General features: G+C 46.9%; 1 protein-coding gene and 1 non-coding gene across 3 annotated transcripts in view; one reads left to right on the plus strand and one right to left on the minus strand.

Moving 5' to 3' along the window:
• The window catches only part of PRKCB (protein kinase C beta), a 297800-nt gene that overhangs the window by 19145 nt on the left and 257111 nt on the right, over positions 1–21544 (minus strand). For both annotated transcript variants that reach the window (XM_032460851.1, XM_032460850.1), the window contains exons 12-16: positions 20060–20122; positions 14996–15134; positions 11253–11333; positions 10874–10981; positions 6216–6356 (exon numbers count right to left, since the gene is read on the minus strand). In XM_032460851.1, the coding sequence (XP_032316742.1) occupies positions 6216–6356; positions 10874–10981; positions 11253–11333; positions 14996–15134; positions 20060–20122 (532 nt within the window). The remainder of the gene's footprint in view (positions 1–6215; positions 6357–10873; positions 10982–11252; positions 11334–14995; positions 15135–20059; positions 20123–21544) is intronic.
• LOC116657697 lies at positions 21231–21341 on the plus strand. Its single transcript, XR_004312893.1, has one exon. It is a non-coding gene; the product is annotated as a small nucleolar RNA SNORA44 (small nucleolar RNA).

Below are 21544 nucleotides of genomic sequence, written 5' to 3' on the forward strand. Positions count from 1 at the left end.
GTAACCCACTGGATGACCACGCCCTGCTCTAGGCCCTACAAGCCAGCACCCTGAACTCCAGAAGCTTTCATGACAACTCATTTCATTAGTTCCCTACCTTTCACCAGGACCGGCACTTGGCCGTCACCTGTTACACGCAAGGGCAATTATGCAGGGGGTCGTCTTAGTCCATTCCTTCATGCCCCCTCGGGTAACTACTGAGCGCCTGCAAGGTGCTGGGAACCGGGGCGGGACCAGGGATGCTAAGATGAACTCAGCCTGGAGGCTCGCAAGCAGCTCAGTCCTGTCCAGGTGCCCCTCACCTCCCGCCTGGCTTAGTGCAAGAGCCTCATAGTTGGTCTCCTGATTTCACCCCTGCCCCTTGAACAGTCAGATCATGTTATTTCTCTGCTTAGCTTAGCTGGAGTAAAAGCCAAAGATCCTACAGTGGCCTCTACCATCTGCCCCTCCTGTGGCCTCACTGATCTCATCTTCTTTTACTCTCTCCTTTGCCTGTTCAGCTCAGCTCAGCACCTGGACTCTGCTCTTCCTTGAGTTTGCCAGGCAAGATCCTGCCCCAGGGCCTTTGCACCTGTTACCACCACCCAAGCTGCTCTCTCCCCCAGATATACACATGGCTCACTCACACCCTCGCCTTCCTCCCATCTCTGCTGAAATATCACTTTCTCAGCAAGCGTTTCCAATAACCCTATTTAAAACTGACCTCTCCTTGACCCAGCCCTCCCAATCTCCATCCCTTCCTAATGCTTCTCAACTTCTAACATATTCACTGATCTGTTTCTTCTTTGCCTGCTCCCTCTGGAATATAAGTTCCATGAGGGCAGAGATTTTTATTATTTTTATTGCTGTCTCTCCAGCACCAAGAACAGCACCTAACCTCAATGACCCGTAACGTCCCCACTAGAGGACAGAACCAGAACACACTGCTTCTCAGCTCACTGTCTCCCCACACACCCAGCCACATACTCCATCCTTCACACAAACTAGCACCTGCCACCCACATGTGGACCCACAACACCCTGCCATGGGCCCCAAACCACATTCCAAGCACATTCTGTGCTAAAGCTTATACACCCCTTCTTACAACCCTCACCATGCGACACGGCACGTTGATCTACACAGGATCTGCCATTCAAATCGCTGGCTGGCAGCACCCCCACAGAACCATGTTCCAGCCCCTGCTGCACCGTGGTCCAGCAGCTTCCTATCCCCTGAGAGTATGTTAGAAATCCAACATCTCAGGCCCTACTCCAGACCCGCTAAATTAGAATCCACATTTTAATCAGGTATCCCTAGTGCCTCGTGTGCACACACTGAAGTTTAAGAAGTTCTGCTGGGCTACGTCATGGCACCAGAGCACTGGACTGGGCAAGGACAGACCATGGGATTCACAGCCCTCTCCATCCAAAGTCCAGCAATTCATGCACCGCACCACCAGATCTTTTACCACACAACCACATGATGTCATGACAGATACAACCAGCACCTAATCATAGCCCTTTATAAACAGGGTAGGGATTTACCCAACGACCAATTTATTTGAGACACCCTGCTGTACATGAGAAAGACACCCTATGCTCTAATACATATCCCTAAATAATCCCGCACGTTCCCTAACACGGTGCCTTGCGGCATCCTGTTTTACAGCCATTTATTTATTCAATCATTTATTCAGTAAACATTATTAAGCACACTTATGGGCTCAACCTTATGCTAAGTACTGGGATCCAACACTGAAAAAGACAGTCGCAATCTTTGAGTCTAGCCAAAAAGACAGACCTTGCACCGAACAAGTCATTACGACAAAGTGTGACGAGTTTGTTGATAAGACATGAGCAGATGATCCCTACTCAGGAATCAACAAGAGCCTCCCTGAGTGGGTGACGGTCTACTGATTTGATGAGGGGGAAGGAGCCAGGTACCAGAAGGGTCGGGGACAGAGGGGACGCAGGGAGGCTCTGGGGCTCCCAGGTGGATGCTCTGCATGGGCAAAGCCAAGAAGGGAAGAGAAGGCACTGCGCGTCTGAGGAACTGAAAGACATTCAGAAATTCTGGTTCTTGAAGTCAGGAGCCTGGGGAGGTGGCAGGGGCTGGGCCGTGTAAGACCCTGAAAGCTGTAAAGACTAAGGAACAATAGACATTATTCTGGAGGCAGCGGAGAGCCATCAGGGGGGCTTTAAGCAAGAGAGCGACACAATCAGATGCACATTAAGGAAAAATTACTCTTGTATCCCGAAGCAATACACGATGCTAGTGTATTTCAGCGGTTTCTCTGCGAACAGCTCCTGCCACCATAAAAGATGGCACTGAGAACAACTTTAAAAATCCATTTCAAATTATTTTAATGAACCTCCAATAATAGCACCCTTCACTGATGTTTGAATATCACCCTCGGTTACTGCCCCGTGTTTTTTTCTTTCTCTTGCTGCACTCTGTTTAATAGCATGCATGAATCAGGGACGCTGACAGACACACGCATTCTTGTTAACACGCCGCAAGGCACACGGAACTCTGTACACTCACCACGGCGCTTTCTGCAAAGTGTGGGGAAGGGGAAATGTGCAATCCTTGGGAGAGGTGGGGGCTGTAAGGCTGACATCTGCTCCGTGAAAGGCACACACCCAGGTCACATCCAGTGAGTGGGTGGTGTATCCATCATTGTATTTATTTCCAATTCACTCTAAAAAGATCAGGGGCAATGCCTCTTCCCCTTAGAGCTGGAGGCAGAACATCTTTTTTTGGGGTGGGGGGGTGGTAATTAGGTTTATTTATTTCTTATTAATTTCTTACTTATTTCTTGTAATGGTGGTACTGGGGATTGAACCCAGGACCTCATGCATGCTAAGCATGCACTCTACCACTGAGCTATCCCCTCCCCATCGCCCCAAACTTCCTGAAGTATACAGCCCAGTCCAAACACTGTACTTTGAAAGTCACTGTAAAACCCACACCAGGCAATTCAAGATATTGGCCAGTTGGAACCCACGTCAAGTACAGAACAGCTGAAGGGCCCTGCTGATTGTCACTAACTATTGTCATCTTCTTATATGATCAATGATAACTGCTAATTTTTCCTGAGCACCTTCTATGAACTAGGTTAAATATTCAAAACCAGTCAGAATGCACTCTGGTTTTAAGGAACCAGTTCTAACAGGCTAAACATAAACCTGACTTTGAGTGATTGCTATCCTCGGGGTTACAAACCAACAACCCACGGGCCACATATGGCTCATGGATTTTTTTTTTTTACTTTTTTTGGTGGGGGTGGTAATTAGATTTATTTATTTATTTATTTTTGGAGGAGGTGCTGGGGATTGAACCCAGGACCTTGTGCATGCTAAGCATGCGCTCTACCACTTGAGGTATAACTGCCCCTGGATGTTTTTTATTTGACCTGCATTGTGTTTAAGTTTTGAAACTTTGTGGCTGATATATATATATATATATATATATATATATATATATATATATTATATATTTTTTTAAAGTGGGATTTCATATGGAAATACTGATGAGGATGGAATAGTGCAGACAGAGCCTGCATCCTTACAACACAAAGCTGACTAGCCCAGAGCCTGGCTCTTAGGACGTCCTCAGGAAAACATAGCTGTTATTCTCATGGATAACATAAAAAGAGCACAGCAATTAGTAATGACCTAGAGGAGCCTCCAACCGGTCAGCTGGAGATGAACGCCCAGGGAGCCTTGGAGACAGCCCCCAGCTCTCCTGTCTGCCCCTCCCCCCACCACTCCCACTTCCCTCATGAACACTACCTGCCCAGCCTCTGCAGCCATCTGAGTCTGTGACCTGTTTCTGGAAGCCAATACCCCTCACTCAGACTGGGTGAGAACCAGCGTCTTCCCCTTAAAGAGATTTCTCACCTTGCCACATTCCCTTGACCTCTGCTAAGCTTTTGACAATGAACTCCACAGCAGCGATTCTGTCTGGAGCACGGACCAGAAGCACTTGGAGAGCCCCGGCCTCAGGGTTTCTGATTCAGGAGGTCTGGGCCGGGCCCTGAGAATTTCATTCCTTAAGTTCCCAGGTGATACTGCTGGTCTGGGGACCACACTTTCAAAACCACTGCTCTACAGGTAAGGAATGAAACCCAAAAATCACTGGTTCAAGGCTGGTGGGGACAGGGGCATTGGCATCTTCTCTCTGGCCAAGTAAAGAGAGATCGGTCCACATTTCGAGACCTCAGGAATAGCCCCACAAAACCCAAATGAGTTGTGTGTGCCACCTCCAAGCTCCCAGTTTCCTGAACGGAAAAAACCCACTCTTCTATTTCAAATGGCTTTTTGATCTTTTTCCACAGAATAAAAGTGATACTGCCTATGACCTGCAGGTGCACACATGGACAACATCTTAAGGACTAGCACAAGCAGGACTTGATAATGCTCTGCCCTTCAAAGACCCTGCCACCTGAGACATCGGTCAGTCTGCAGCGTGCCACTAACAGAAATCATCATCAGTTCTCCCAGAGCGCACGTACTGAGTGCTTTACGCATCACGACCATCTTCTGATGAAGGAACCTCTATCACTGCTGTATTACACATGATGAAACAGAGGAGCAGAGAAGGGAACTGACTCACCCAAGTTCTCCAGATCTAGGATAATCAAGAGATGTTTTGTTGGACCCCCTGTATTCACTGAGAGTCAGACACTATTAAGAATATTGTGCTCAATCCTGTGACTGGATTTTAAAATGGAAGTTGATTACCTGGAGAACAACAGGCACCCGGAGGTGATACCATAGGGGACATGATTGTAGGTGGAGGAGGGGGTGTGTTTAGCCTGGAAATCGCAGGATGCAGGAGCACAAGGATGCTCTACTGAGAAAGAGGCCCTGGTTGATAGAACAGGACCCAGTGACGGCAGTTCTGGGGACGCTGACTTGATATCAATAAATAAGTCTGCAACAATCAGAAGGACCACAGTGTGGAACGGGCTGCCTCTAAAGGGCCCCACTTCTGAACACCAGGAAGTGCCCAGAGAGAAACAGGGAGGCTGTGATTCTAATTTTTTGAGATGTGCAGGACTGGGGAGATGTGAGAAGCACCTGGGAGGCTTTCTTAAACTACATGTCCTTTGCCCCAGGCACGCTGGTATGTCTCTACTGCAGTCATTCGCTGAATCCTTGCTTCCTCACACACTGGCTGTGTGACCCTGGACGGAGCACTTAACCTCTCTGAGCTTCCACTTCCTCTTCCAAGATGTGGAATAATAGCATCTGCATAAACAGGCTGCTGTGAGGATTTAATTAGAGGCTACCTGTGAAGCGCTTAACATGGCCACATAAGTGGCCAGGAAATTAGTAATAACATCAAAGTAAGTACCATTATCATGGTCATTTTCTTCATCTTAACACCTGAGACCCTCACAACTTCAGATTTCGATGACAATGTTTATGTGCACTTTTTCAACCTCAGTCATCAATTTTGCGACCTGTAATAAAGTCACCGCTGTCCTTGATCAAACAAGTATGTTTCCTCCCACTAGAATCAGGGTTCTGATTAACTCAGGCGCAGACTCCTCCTCCCTGGGGCTGACAAGTACTCCGTGCTGAGTCTTTGGGATGGAAGCCCCAAAGCGCGCCCACGACTGCGAGAAATGTGAGACTTCCCTTCTTCTATTTCAAACGTTCTCTGAAAGCCATCTCCACACCCAGAGCCTCCAGGAGGGCTCCGCATGTCAGCCCCCTGCTTCATTCTGGTTCGCCTTGGGTGGGAGCTGGCTGGTGACGCTGTCTTCTTTACTGACTCAGATGGAGTGTGTATTTCAGAATGAAATTTAAATACTGTTGAGATAAACAACATGACCTTTTCAATGTCAGTATGGAGGAGAAAACGACACAGTCGAACCAAGGAAAGAACGAGGGCAAAATCAGAGTCTTTATCACAGTCCAAAAATGGATCTGAACTCTGCTCCCCAAAGAACCACTGCCCCAAAGAGTTGCCAGCTCAGACAGCTACAATAATTGAATTGTTAAAACAAAAACGCGACTGTCCATCGTTTTTCTCGCATCGATAGAGGCTGTAGTGCACGGAAATCTCCAGCTTTGTACCTGGTGCCTTTACGTGTCACTCGTGAACATATTCAAGTGGATGCATCGGTGTCCACCCCTCAGAGGGCGCCAAGGACACACGCATCAAAAGGTGAAAGAGTGTGTCATGATGTGGACCCAAACAGCCAGAGAGAACAGTTTACTTACAGCTTTTGGCTTATACGGGGGCTGGATCTCTTTGCGTTCAAGTTTCTCCCAGTCAATGTATCGGAAAAACGCATGCTCTTTGACGTCGCGTTCACCTTCAGGTCCACAGCCCAGACGTTTGCCTGGGTGTTTGGTCATCAGCTTCAAGAGAAAGAGAGACGTGGAATTAAATGGATTTCGGAAGAGGAAACATGGGACTCTCCAAAATGATTGCTCCTAGGAATTAGAGAAGATGGCATAAGGAAGGGTCCTAACTGAATTTTATTTTTCGCTTTTCATCCCTAGCCAGGTCTTTATAATAGGAGGACCCGACAGTAACATCTGCTGCTCCTCGTCCCACGGCAAGATCCCTTCTGGTTACTCTCAGCCTGAACGTGGCCCTGAGCTTCCAGTTAGAAATGTCACACGATGCATTCTGATTTAAGCATTAGTTTTACGCAATTACTGGGGCATTTAACGAGAACAGTTTCAATATCTTCAAATTCCCCTCCTGCCACCACGAGGAAACTGGAGGTTGACCAAGGCAAAGGCCACATTCATCCGGATAATATTTGCATTTCTCCATAAAGCACTTGTGAAAATGACAAGACAGAAGAAAAAATATTAACCAAATGGACCCAAGTTTCAAGTAATTACTTCCCGAAAGCTCATTAAATAGTCAAAACCTAGCTCAGCTCATTTCTCTTGTACCACATATTACACTAAACTCCACTGAGGTTTTTTTGGTGTCCCATTTAAATTACTTAATTATCAAAACCCTCCATCTTCGAGTCTCTGAGCCAATGCTAAATAACAAGATGCTCCAAGATGAAGCCAGACCAGCTTCCTCTTGTAAATGAATCCAAAGCAGCAAGAAAATATCTCTGATCTCAAGACTGCGGCAAATGCACGGAGAGTAAAGACGGGTGAGTTGATGATTAATTTTAAAAAAAAGGTCAGCAAGAGGCCACCAAAAGAGGAAACAAAAGGATGGGAACATGTAAGACCAAGAAACATCCCAGAGTTAACTCGACCCCAAGAAGCCCACGACGGCAGAATCCTCACATTTCTGCCCAGGGCTTGAGGATTACAGGGGGGAAGAGATGAATCCAGCAACTCACACCTACTCTGTTGGACACTCAGCTCAGCCTGATTCCTGCTACAGATAATCTGTCATCAGAAACTGCCCTCCTACACATGCACCCTAGCACATACTTCCCATGCACACTTTATCTTCCCGGGGAAAAATAATCAGGCACTTATGTTCTAAGCTCCTTCTTTACCGATACGCCTGCTCTGATTCTCAGTTCTCCCTGGGTTGCCCTGTTTTATTTTTCCCATTTGAATGACAAAGAAACTGACACTCAGAAGGTTAAGCAACCAGCAAGGACTCACGGAGGTAGTTAAGTGGCAGAGCTGGGATTAGATCTCCCCTCTGCTGAACTCCGAAACTTGGGCTTTTAAGAGAAATAGAAAAGCTCTTTGCATGTAGTCCCCAGGGATATTTGGGGGACTGGCTTGGTCAGGAAAAGCTGATGGAGGGCCAGGAAACTGGGCCAAGCCTCGACCTTTGTGTGGGGTTAGGATGGGAGGGAACAAAGGGCTATGAGGCCCTGGATAGCGTTACCGGCAATGACGCTGACAATGGCTTCTGCGTCCTGAGCACTTCCTACGTGCCCAGACTCCGTGCCAAAGGCTCCCCGGCCATTTCCTATTCCTCTTTCATCTTCACAGCCAACACTCGGAGGCCTCAGAAACTCTTATCCTCATTTTCCAGATAAAGAAGCTGGGTCCAGAGAAGTTGTCCTCCACCCAAGATCACACAGCTGAGTAGCAGAGCCAGGCTTTGAACGGATCAGCCTGACCCAGAGTCCTACAGCTCCGTCTTACACAGTTTCTCCTTGTTTTCACCCTAACGGGTGGCCAATTTGGGCGTCTGTCTGCTTTAAGTTTGTTCTAAGTGGGAGTAGCAATTTGCGCTAAGTTACACTAATTTTTTTTTAATGGTGGAAAATAGCATCTTTAATGGAATGGATAATATAGGACATTTTTGATCGGAATGGGACTGTTTAAAAAAAAAAAAATCCTAGCTCACTTTCCGCATAAGCAGGAGGATGCTGACCGAAGAAAAGCCACCACAGAAACCCCCAGCACTAATGCGAGGCTCTGCCTGGCTCCTGCGCGCTGGGCTCCTGTGCCTGAAGCCATGCAGACAGCTGGATTTAATCACTGTTCCGATCTCTGAGTGCCTCCCACACGCGCCCCCCTGGGGCCCACAGTTCAGGAGGAAGCATTTGGCTGTTCACTTGAGCATCACCCCTTCGCTGGAGCATCAACCTTGAAGCTAAAGACCACACAGGCCCCAGCCGGCTCAATTCAGAAAGGTCCCTAAACCCAACACGAAGAAAGTCACCCTCGTTAATCCTGAAGGTTATGGGTCCGAAATTAATAGAAATCTGCTCTACCAGGGAAACTGCTAATTGGAGCTGAAGCTGAATGCAGCTGACCTGGAAAACCCTCTCCTCCATGACCCACTTAGAACCCCAGCTGTCTAGGCAGGCAGAGCTGTGAAGGGGAGGGTCTTGAGCATGTATTGAGCACCTACTATGCGCCAACACCACGCAAGGAGCCTTCTCTTCTGTTACCCCATTGAACGCTCTACAAAACTCTGTTCAATGAGGACTATTATTCCATTTTTATAGATAAAAAGAAGCCTGGAGATGCAAGTAACTTGCTCAAGGCCATGCACCTAAGAAGAAGAAGGTTGAAATTGCAAATGATATGGATCTCCAAAATCCCCCACTTAAAAAATTCCCCATCTCAGGGGATGCAGGCTTAAATACCAAGAGGAGGCTAGCCTGTAACATAGTGGTGCCAGCATTACTAACAGTAGTAGTAATAACTCAAGGGTTTTGGAGCAGAGCACCAGGCTCTGTTCTAAGTGATATCCTTGTATTAGCTTATCTAAGCATCAGAGAACCCTATATGCAGTCCTCCACGTGTGCCCCCCCACCCCCAGTCTGCAGATGAGGGTGAACAACTTCCCGGTCACCAGAGGGCTAATAATGCCAAGATTTGAACACAGATGGGGATTTTTGCAAACTGGTGACCCGGGCTTCCAATCTAGCTGACTGATGCTTTGCAGGAAGGACAGACCAGCATGGTGAGATCAGATTTTTCAAGAGAAACTGGAAAGCTGAATGTTTATGGGAAATCCCTTGATGCTTAAATGTTGGCAATTCTTACCCACACTAAAAGCTCAGTGTACGACCTCTCTCTCCCTCCACCCCCATGTAATGTCTACAGGGGTTTTCTCTGGCCTTGTTCGATGTCCTCTTTTCTCCCCAAGAGCCTTGCTTAAGGTCCTAACGAACCTCTGGGTCTCCACACTGTTTCTTTTTCCCTCTCTCTGCCCCTTACCCTCAAAAAATATTTTCAACCAATACATCTCAAGATGTTAGGAACTGAGATGAATTTCCCCATGTTTTCCCCAGGGATATTTGCATCCTAACCTATGCAGCTAAAAAACACGAAGCTTAGGTGATTCACTGAGTGTGGGAATTTAGGTGGCGTGACAAGGCACTTCCAGACTGAGAGGTTGGCCCAGCTGTTATAAACCGCCTGAGTTTTCAGCTCTCCTTCACCCAGGCCAGCTCACACAGCATCTGATGGGTCAGGGAGGGCAGGGCTGGGTTGGGCAATGGGAAATCTGCCAAAACCCCAAGGATCTAGGACTGGCAGCCTTGGTTCATTCAGACACACATGCTCGGACCTTGAGAATGCACCTGCACAACTGACTGGTGGGAGAGAAAACTTTATAAAAGGAGCATTCCTGGGCCATGCTCGCTGGTGGTGGGGGTCTCACAGCATGGCTCTCACAAGTGACCACATTTGGATAATATATTTAAAGATAGTGGTTTTCAAGTCACATGGGACTTTTTCACAACAAAGATACCCAGACTTAATCTCTCGGGTGAGGCTGAGGTGTGTGCCCTCTGAAAAAGCCCTAAGGGCACCAAAGAGGAGGACCACTGATCTCCAGGGACTCCCCAGGTCACTGTGACACATCCTCACCTAACATAAGATGCACAACAATTGATCCTCACCCAAAAACATGTGTCCTGCTTCCTGCACAGGTGCAATTTGCATGTCTTGCAATGTACAAATGTGCAAGCTTTTCAGCCATTTTGCAGGGAGGATGGGGGTTTGGGAATCCCTTAAACTCAATGCTGCTTGATATTTTCTTAGAACAAAAGTTACACACTCTTAGTATTAACTAAATACACAAGTCCCAGCACAGGGTGAGGCTCACAGATTCGAGCCACAGACCTCCAGTGTTCCTTTCCACAGGTTCCAGCTCTTTGGCAACGTCTCTGTGCTGCCTACCTCATTCATTCCATAAGCATTCCCCTGTGCTGGCCTCGAGCCTGGAGCCCAGCCAAAGTAAGATGCTGCTGCAGGCAGGCCTCTGCGGTGCTTCTGTGCAAATTGGAAAAAAAGCTCTCTTTCCTCTGGGAGGTAACAGGTCTGTACCAGGCTCGCGGGCTGGCAAGTGGGGTGAGGGTTGGAGTTCAGGTTCTGTCACCCCAGCCTCCCTGAGTGAAGCATCCTTGTGCAGTGCCCAACCTGCACCCCTGTATGTGGTGGTACCGGCTGCAAGCTTTATGGGACTGACTCACCCCTTTGCAGATGGCCACAGCTTCCTTGGACATGGACTTTGGATAAGCCACATTGTGTTCCATGATGGACTGGAAGAGTTCATCCTCATCCTCCCCTTCAAAGGGTGCCTGTGGGACAGAAGACAGGGTGGGAGAGGAAGGATCCCTGCCCCCAACCTCCCCCAAATGCCCCGAAGCTATGTGCCCCACTCCCTGGGATCCACAGTGAGGCCACACTCAGGGCTTCCAGGGACAAGATGAGGAAAATGATCAGCAGACTAGGGTAACCCCTAGGTCATGGAAGTCACGGAGGTTCAGACGGATCAGCTTTCTCCTAAAGAAACCATGAGGATGGGGTGGAGGGGGGCTTTCCTTTACAGATCACTTAAAATTCAATTACCTGCCCAGCTAACATTTCATACAGCAGGACTCCAAATGCCCACCAATCCACGGACTTCCCATAGGGCTGATAAGCAATTATCTGGAAAACAGAAGGCATCCGTTAGGGAGACCTGCAGGTTCCTGCAGCGGCTGGAGACTGAACACGCTTCTTTTACAGTAAGAGCAGAGCATCGCTGGGGGCAGGGGGAAGGGCGGCGGGGGGTCGGGGGCAGGGGATTTCTTCCTTTGCCTGTTGCCTGTCTATTGTGAAAGATTAAATTGGCTGTCACAGTTCCAGATGTGGGTTGCTGTCTAAAAGAGCGAATGGGGAGCCCAGTGTCCACCTAAGACAGGTTTCTTTACTTTAGGACGATGGATCCTTTGCAGAGATACCTGCAGGCGGAGGGGAAGCATCTGTGGATGTCACATTGCCTTTTCAGAGCAATTAGCACTGTTTGTTATTTTTAATTTTAAGACAGTGAGTGTTGCATTTGAAAGAAGAAAAACCATCTTTGTTTCTCATTACAAAAGTAGCAACATTTACACAACAATGTGAATATACTTAACACAACTGAACTGTATGCTTAGAAATGGCTAAGATGGTAATGTGGTTTTTTTGGCCACAATTAAAAATTTTTAAGTTAAAAAGGGTAATACCACTTTTTACTGTTTTACTATTCACTAAAAAATATAGAGAAGCTGGGAGAATGCAATTAAAACCACCCATAATCCTTTATCAAGAGAAAAATTATGATTGATATTTGGTCTATTTCCTTCTAGATTCTTTTCCATTAATATATATGAAACTGTGCACATATGTGTTTTACATAAATACTTTAATACATCGAATTTTTTTTAACATGTGGAACTTTAATAAAGTATTTTATTCATTTAAAATTTCCAGGCTGATACTGGTACCTCAACACGATCAGCTTTTACCTCCAAGGCATAACTGTACATTGGATGGATATACCAAAACCTATCTCATCAGTTCCCAACTGATCAGATTTCTTCTTTTAATTAATTAATTTATTTTTATTTAAAAAAAATTTTTAATTGCAGTATAGTCAGTTACAATGTGTCAACTTCTGGTGCACAGCATAACGCCCCAGTCATGCATATATATACATATATGCATCTTCATATTCTTTTTCATTAAAGGCTATTACAAGATATTGAACATAGGTCCCTGTGCTTTACATGATTAGGTTTCTTCTGATGCTCCAATATATCTATTCTTGTAATTAGATACCTGGACGTTTGTTCGATTTTTTGTTCCTTAAGGAAAATTCCGAGAAGTAGAATTGGTGAATCAAACAGTGTATTATAGTTTTAAGGGTTTTGATACTTCTTACCAAATTGCCAGAGCGTGGCAGAGTCTAGACAGCTGAATGACCATCCATCAGGTTGGACGGGTGAGAACTAACTGTACCAAAGGGACTAAAAGGTGGTAAGGCAAAGGTTAAGTGCTGAGGACTGGGTGTCAGACAGTCCAGACTTGGAATGCTGACTGCTCCTCCCCAGTGTGTGACCTTGAGGGAAGTCATTTAACTTCTCTAAGTCTCAGTTTCCTCACCCTACAAAACGGAGTTTATAATAATAACCATGTCACAGGATCTTGTATCCATGTCACATACATGCCTCTCACATATCGTATCCTCAGAAAAATGTCAGCCATTACCAGGAAGTTCTCTAACTGAGTGATGGCTTGCTTCACTCAGCAAATGTGTCTGGGCAAGCCTGGCTATGAAGTAACTCTCCGTTCATCCAGCCCTGTCTCCCACCTCCCACCTTGGCTCCCATCCTGAAATCAGAAAAGCCCCTCTGAAAACTGGCTGCAAGAGACGGAGGGAAAGCTTTCTGGGAGGACACTCATGGAGGGTGTTTTCACACTTTTAAAGTACTTCGTGCCTTATTCGACCCTCATGACAACCTAACAAGTTAATCCTTTTACAAAGGGAACCAGAGCCTGGGAGGTGAAAGGAGTTGCCAGGGGACATAGAATTAGTTAACGGCAAAGCAGGGGGATAACCTGACCTGCAGTTTACTCCTCCCATCAGCGGGCTGTGGGCTGTGGGTGCAACTCCCCCAGTTACACAACTTCTGAAAACCCCAGATGTGGGGGTCCACCCTGCAGAGGCTCTGATTCCATTGATCTAGGGTGACGCCTGGGCACCCCCATTTGAAAAGCCCCCCCCCCCCCAGGTGACTGTAAAGGATGTGAACCAGAGATTACTGAACTCAGGGCAGATCAAAAAATTGTGTCTGAGGTCCTAGCTAATTAACAAAATGATAATGAACCAGTGCGGGCCACGTAGGGAAAACGCCACTGGGCCCTAATAAAGGATTACTTGTTTAACGGATTACTTGTCAATTCCTCAAGTAAAACACAAATACATTTACCTTGTGAAAAAGGTAAATAGGATTGAGCTTAAATTTCCCTTTACGATGGCCTCATCCTCAGAGGTCACCAGTGTTGCAAAAGCAGTCTGTCATCTTCAGATTTTCTACGCTTTTGCGTGTATGTCTACCTACTCATAAGAAACATATAGCAGTGTTCTGCATATTGTTTTTATTTTTTGTAAACTGTATCATACTGTATTTATCATTCTGTACCTTGACTTTTTTTCTCTCAACAATGTCTCATAGATCTCTCCATATCTGCATAGATATCTAACTCGCTTTTTGAAATGATGCCTTGCAGCATTCACACTATGGATCATTCAGTCCACTCAGTCCATCCCTTGACGGGCAGACACTGTTCAAGTTAGCATATACAGGTGTGTTCTGATCTTTGCAAGGTCTGCATAGTATTTCTTAACATGAAACGTAGTGTATTTTAGCCAGCCGTTCCTTTATTGATAGTCACTGAGGCTGTCTTTTATTTTTCATGATTAAAAAAAGTGCAGCGATGAAGAAAGGACTTTGATCATATGTCTTTGCTTGTGTATGTGTAGCAAAGTAGGTTCCTAGAAGAACAGCTTTGGTAACAGAGTCTGCGGGTTTTAAATGTAGCGCCAAATTAGTTAGTGACGTGGGGCCTCCCTTTACCACTGTTACATATCAAGTTAAGAAAAGAAGACTTCTAGAAGGTCCATTTCTAAGACTCTATGCTAAGCTCTCTGTTCCTTTCCATAAAAATCCAGTAACAGATTGCAGAACGCCACCTTCCTGAGCACCGATTCATAGCAGAAGGAAGGCTATCATCTGGTACAAATTTTGGTACCATGACATATTGGGGAAATCCATTCTGCAACTGACCGCTTCCTTTGGGAAGGGAGGGGGAGGCACTAAAATAAATCTTTCCACTTTATATCTTAATCATCGGAAGAAAAACTCTTGAGTCTTTTAGGATTCAGCACAACTATTGCATACCTACACAGATCTTGTGTCATATGCTGGTCTGGGGAACCTCTCTCTTTCTCTCTCTCCTCTCAACAAACATTTCAGTGTCATAATTAGGAGGTATCATATGGCCACACATTTACTGATGTGTGGTGGATGGTTCTTTTGAGTCTTATTTAAATTTTCTCCCAAACCTTGATGTATTTTGGGCCTGAGCTTCTGGATGTGTTCTAAGCTAATTTGCATGTGTGATCTCAGAGGAATGATTTAGAGTATAGGAGAAGGACCAGCCTGAGGTTTGCTTCTCAGGTACCCCTCCCTGGACCTTTCCCGGCTCTGACACAGCCACCGAGGGCCCAGGGGAGACGTCAGGACATCAACACAACATGGACACGCCTTCGGGTCGGGGCAGCCCACCTCGGGGGCGATGTAGTCTGGAGTGCCGCAGAAGGTCTTGGTCGTCACCCCGTCCCAGATGTTCTCCTTACACATGCCGAAGTCAGCGATCTTGATGTGTCCCTCGGAGTCCAGCATCACGTTGTCAAGTTTCAGGTCACTGCAGCGGCAGAAGGATTTACGCGTTTCATTAAGCGCTATTTATTTCAAGTCAACCGGCAGCCACTCGTTATGTGCAAAACACTGTACCAGGAGTTTTGGGGGCACAGAAGTGAGTACAGTCCAGACCTTGCCTTCCAGTAGGTTGCAGTCTGGCAGGACATGCAAGGGTCCACAAGTTTCTGTGCTTTTTTTTTTTTTTTCCTACAGGGCCAACTGTGCCAAGTGTCTCAGGAGGACACAGTGGGACAGCAGCTCTGAGAAGAGATACCCACAGACAGCTAAATAAAGGGCAGAGCACCCTGTATCCAGGAGGATCTCCAGAGTTGACTTTGGCACTTCAGGACCCCTGACATTTCACAGGAAGATCTTTTTTTACACAAAATTATTATTTTGAAGAACACGGAGGAAAAAACTGATTGAGAGCATCTTACCCAACACCCAGTGCTCCAAGCTCTCCTAAGTCAGTTCCTACAACATGACCCATGAATTTCCCCTGATTCTTTCAATCAAAAAATATTTGTTGTGTGCCTACTATGGGACAGGCGCTATGCTTAGAGCGAGGTTTATACTATGAGCAAGATAGACAAGCATCTGGCTCCCGTTCAGATTAAATTCTAGTAGACGGAAAAAGACAATTAACAAGGATTCAAATCTAGAAGCATGTTATTATAGCTTCTGATGGGTGGGACGAAGAAAATAAAAAGAATGATGAGACAGTCACTGGGGGAGGTTACTATAAAGAGTGTCAGGCAGGTGTCACCTCCACGGAGTGATGTCCTAAACGACACGTACTACACTCCCATTCTTTAACTTCATCTGTGTTGATGAGGAGAGCTTGATGTTTTGGGGGAACCCCTGCACATTCCCAGCATACTGGATGACTCCAATATCATCACACTCGCCTCCTTCCTAAACACTGACTCCAATGTTATCACTTGGTGTTTCAGCATCAGTGAGTAGGCACGATCTATGGGCCAGACCTCCTCAGTCCCATTAGAAGTCCAGCTTCCTCAGAGGTAAGGGAGTCTACTGTTCAATTCAGATCTCCCCCTTAAATCATCTCCACCGGGTGATGGACGTCTGTGGTTTCTGCCTATTCCAGAATCAAGAGCATCCTAATATTCCTTTGAAAAACCACCTTCCCCGATCTTCAAGCCTTATAAGGTTGGGGGTGCTGATTCGAACTCCTGGTTCCAGGAGTGATCACATGGGCCGGTCCTGGCCAGTGGAAATATCCCATCCTGCTGGTCAGTGATTGGTTCAGGAACGGCCACATGACCCAAGATGAGCTAATTGAAGCCACTGAACATCAGCATCAGACCTGGCATTTTCATTGGTACCATCAGGAAAGAGAGGAGCTCTTTTTACATTGGGACTGCTCAAGTGTTAGAAAGTAAGTCTGGAAGTGCCGGGGTCAGCAGATGGAGAGAAGAAAGCTAGAGGGGGAGATAATAAAGTAAATGCTCATAACATCATTTGAGCCCCTGGATACATCCAGGTCTGAGGCCTGCCTCCTGGACTTCTCTGTTATGCCAGCCAGAAAATGCCTCTTTTAACGTGAATTAGTTTGAACTGAGTTGCCGTCATCATTTTCAACTAAAAGAATACAACCTGAAAATATATCCTGGCATCTCCTATCTGTGTCTCTGAGGTCGCTAGCATCCTACTGTTTACCAACATTGCAGGATCTCTGGTGCTGTCCGTGGTGCTACCCACAGCCAGCCTCCATGCTTATCTATAAGCCACAGTGGTCTCTGAAGGCCAGCTTGGAACTTAGAAAAACTGGACTTTGCAGCAACTTGCTTCACCTAAACATAACAGACCTATGTGTGATTTGATGAATGGAGACCCATGACATTCCCCTCAGCCTGACCACATGTCCTGAAATAGGCAGCCAGGGTAACCACAGCAGTAATGACATCTTCATCCATTATAGAAAAGGAGCTTCAGGTGCTAAGAGCCACCAGGTCACGGGACTGGAGGACGCCCCAATCATATTCACTGTCACAGAACAGTGTTTTCATAGTCCACTCCATTATTTTGTTGGACGTAATAAATCCTCTTTTCTGCTTCAAAAGGGGGCCTGGGCAGATGTTTTCATGTCCACAGCTCCATCAAGGGCAAAATCAACACACAATCCAGAGATGGCGAACTACAAGTCAGACACTAAGCTGGGAAGGATCTTTTGTCCTCCACCCAACCCAGCATCTCCAGCCATGGTCCTCAGAGAAGGCAAGTCTAACATGGTTCCTCCTCTTCTTGACTTAAGAACTGTCCAAATAACTAGAGATCTAAATGAAGGAGGGAGAGGGCATTTATCACATTTAAAAAGACTTTACCACCATGAAGGCAATCTCTATGAAATTATAAACCATACATCTTCTGTCATGTACATTTTTGTTTACAGTTTTCATTTGATTATCAATTGCAAATACCGTCTCAACCAAAGTTCCTGACTGTGAGCAACAAAAACCCATTCTGACTATTCCAACCGAAAAGGGAATTCATTAAAGGGAATTGGGGAGCTCATGGAATTTCCAAAAAGGCTGGAGAACCAGATTTGGGGGCTACAGAGCCAGGAATAATGCCTAACTGCAACTCAGAGATGCCCCAGCAAAGATGCCACGGACGTCACTACTGGGCACAGACTCTGTCCCTTGTTACATGAAACCCTAATGCAGGGCTCTGGATGTTGCTCCTAAGAACCATGTCCCCTCACGCCTCTGGAAAGTAGATATCGCTGATGACTAGGGCCCCTCTAGAAGCTACAGTCTCTGCTTTCTGGGTCACTAACTTCTGATTCAAGGTCTTCGGTGAGTGCGACGAGCATCAGAGCCTGAGTTGTGCGTCTGCTCTTCCTCCGGGGAGGCTGTGAATGTATCTGGCGTGTTTAATCTTTTAGGAAGATGTGCACTCTGTTCCTACACACAGATGAAAGGGGCTCAGATGCTGAGTAGCTTAAAAGAGAGAAAAACATCCTCCTAAAAATATAAATAATGGAGGAAGAAAGGGAGAGTATGTAGTTAGGATAAAAAGCTTTGCCTTTAGACATGATCTTAGTACCTAGAATGCTAATTTTTGGATTTTACGACCTGGACCAATGGCTCCCAGATCCCAATCCAGGTACCTGCTCGACTGGAAACCCTGCCTCAAATCCCAACCCTGCTGGCAAGAACTCTAATCATTTCCTCTCCTGGGTCCTCCCCTGTGACTGGATTTTCTTCCAATAAACTTGCAGTCCCCTGTTTCACCTTCTCAGCAATGCCTGCGTGCCTGATTCTGTTCTGGTGGAGGCCATCCTGTATAGGAATTAGGTCCTAATGTGAGCAGAGAAGGTGCAAACCATGTACAGTGAACAATGACCCGTGATCCCTGGTTCTTCAGTGAAGCACCAGCTGAAGTCACTGGCTTGAGTCTAGGGGTCATGTCATACGGAAGACGTGTACCTTTCAACACCAGAATTACATTCAGGTCCATCCTCAGGTTCACTGAGGGCGAGCATGGGCAGAATGACCACACTACTCGCCGTTTAAATTCTTCTTCTTCTTCTCTCTGTTTCTGTTTCTTCACCGAGATCACCGTTGTGCCAGGTAAAAGCCACCTCTCTCCCTGACCTTCATTCCTCCATTATGAAAAGCACACAGGGAGAGTGGGGACTCAATTGCCACTTCAAAGAGTGAAAAAAAAGCCGCAGGATTCTGCAGGCTGCTGGCAAGGCCCCCATCTCCATCCCTCCATCCCACCAGCGCCCACAGCCTCACTTCCACTTTCTGCCTGAGATCACCAGGGATAATCTCTTTACTCCTTTCAGTCCCATATCCTTCAGTTGCTTTAAGAAGACCAGGGCTCTGAGGGTCTTTGCTAATCCATCAGACCCCAATCTTATGCTCTCTACAGAATGACAGGCAACCCACCACCACTCACACCCTTCAATTTGACTCTCCTCATAGTCCTCCTCATCGCTCCCCAGACGATACTGTTATGATTTACAGCTCTGTCTCTCACCACTAGGATATGAGTTCTACAAAGGCAGCATTTTGTCTGTTTCCTTCTTGCTGTGTCCCCATCACCTGGACTGGAGCCCAGCACGTGCTAAGCTTTTGCTAAGTGTTTGTCAAATGAATGAATGAAATGGACTTTCATGGCTTTGAGGACCTGTTCAATAGGCCCTCGCCCATGCCAGGTGCCCTTTGGAAGCCCCCTGCCCCAGTCCAGCCCCTCTGGCCTAACAAGCCAGCCCAAGCCTGCTCTGTAGTGCCATCTGCATCCATGTGGTGTGAGGAGAATCGCACACCCGGGACTCACTGACAAATAGCAGCCTCAGGCTCAAGAGTCTGCCTTGCATGAGATAGCAAATGGGATGACTCATCCGGCTATGATCGTACACTTGCTCCTCCAAAAACGGGCAAATGCCAAGTCCTGAACTTAATCCTGTCTTTCAGGGCAAGCTACTCAGAGATCCATTTCTCGACTGTAGTTACATAGCAAAAAAAAAAAAAAAATAAAGAAAGAAAGAAAAAAAGAGGAAAGAGAAAGAAATTTGTTTCATAATTTGATCCAGCACATTCTGCCAGCCAAGATTCTTTGCTTGCTCCCCAGATGTGGGGTCTACCGGCCAGAAGTGTTGGGTCCCCAGGGGCGAGCCTCCTCCTTTTAGAACAAAACGGTCTCGCGTTTGAGGCTCTCCGAACCATCACTGGAGGAAGAGTCCACATCAAGATCTTCTTCTATCGTCAATACAGAGCTGCCCAAACTTTGCCAGGGCAGTGGGCGATGCTGCCTGGCAGAACACATGCCCAAGTTAGTACTGGAGGATTCCTCCCCCACCATGGATTCTAATTTTAAAAGCAGTTAAAGAAAGAGGCAGGGAAGGGAGGAGCTGAGGGAGCGGAGGAGATGGGAAGTACAGCAGGGCTCACTTACCGGTAAATGATGCCCTTGCTCTGTAAGAAGAACAGACCGATGGCAATTTCCGCAGCGTAAAATCTGAAATTAAAAAAAAAAAAAAAGCAATGGAGAAATTCAAGGACACCATATGCTTTACAACTCTCAGAATTCAATACAATATTGAACTGGGTGTAGGGCATTAATGTCCCACCATGGATGGTCAGCCACACATCTCATAAAAGGAAGCAGGAGAGTTTGGGTGGATGAACAGAGTTTAGAGAGCTGTGAGGCTGCTTTAAGGACAAAATGGGGGTGGGCAAACACTGCTTGGTGGGGTGGACACCATGGGATATGATGGGCTGGCTGGAGAATGATCGTTTCAGACTATAGCAAGTTAAAATATCTTAACAATAATAGCTCGCTAACATCTGTTGAAGGCTTACCATCGACCTTGCATCACTTTTGGTTATTATCTGACTAAATCGTAATACGAATCCTATGAGGCAGGTGCTACTATGACCTCCCTGTTCCGCCAATGAGGAAACTGAAGCTTAAGGACATGGAATAACTTGGCCAAGCTATATAGCAAATGACTGGCACAGCCAGGCTTGGAAACAGCATCTGGCTAAAGTGTAAGCTCTTCACGAAGGCCTGGAAGGAAAAAGACTGGCAGAGAATCAGAAAGCCCGGTTATACCGCAAAGGCTGGGCAGAGCTTTGGGGGAACCTTGTCAAGTGTTCTGACAATGTGTCAGGGCTCAATTAGATGTTAGAAGAAAAAGAAGAGCCAACCCATGAGAGGTGTGTCAAGACACAACCATGGCAGGATCTGGAAGCATGAGAAAGCAAACCCTACCAGAATTAGCGCTCACGACCTCGCCAGCGGGGCTGGGAGAGGGCGAGGCTGGGAGAGATCGAGGCTGGGAGAGGGCGGGGCTGGTGAGGGCGAGGCTGGTGAGGGCGGGGCTGGGAGAGGGCGAGGCTGGTGAGGGCCGGGCTGGGAGAGGGCGGGGCTGGGGGAGGGCGGGGCTGAACTGGACAGGAGCCAGCAAGCCTCTGGAGTGACAGGATGGGGCCCTGGATGAGCCCCGGGGGCTTTCTAGAGGGACCAGAAGAGCTTGGCAAACTCCCTAGGAGACGTTAGCGTGGCTGATCCTGTGACTTGCCACGTTCCTGTTCACCAACAGCAGGAAGAAACGGGGTGAGATTTGCGTTTTCTAAAAAGACTGTCTCCAACCACATGCAAGAGCAACTTGGAGAGACTCTGACAGCACAGGTCAGCGTCACACCTGCAGCTGCCACTCGCCTTCCCTATAAAATCTCAGGACCTGGGTCCAGCTGTTGCTATCAACTTCCACGTAGATGGGTGAGTTGGATCAACTTTTTGGTTCAGAACTGCCACGCTTTTTTTCTGCAGGTTGCCTGCTGGGGTTTTAATGACGGTGCCTGACACTAAAAGATATCAGCTTGTTGCTGGAGCCGAGCTCTAGAGTAAGTAAAGCTGTCTTCACTTGTGATTGTG

Source organism: Camelus ferus, chromosome 18 (genome assembly GCF_009834535.1).
Source record: "Camelus ferus isolate YT-003-E chromosome 18, BCGSAC_Cfer_1.0, whole genome shotgun sequence".
NCBI classification, from domain to species: domain Eukaryota; kingdom Metazoa; phylum Chordata; class Mammalia; order Artiodactyla; family Camelidae; genus Camelus; species Camelus ferus.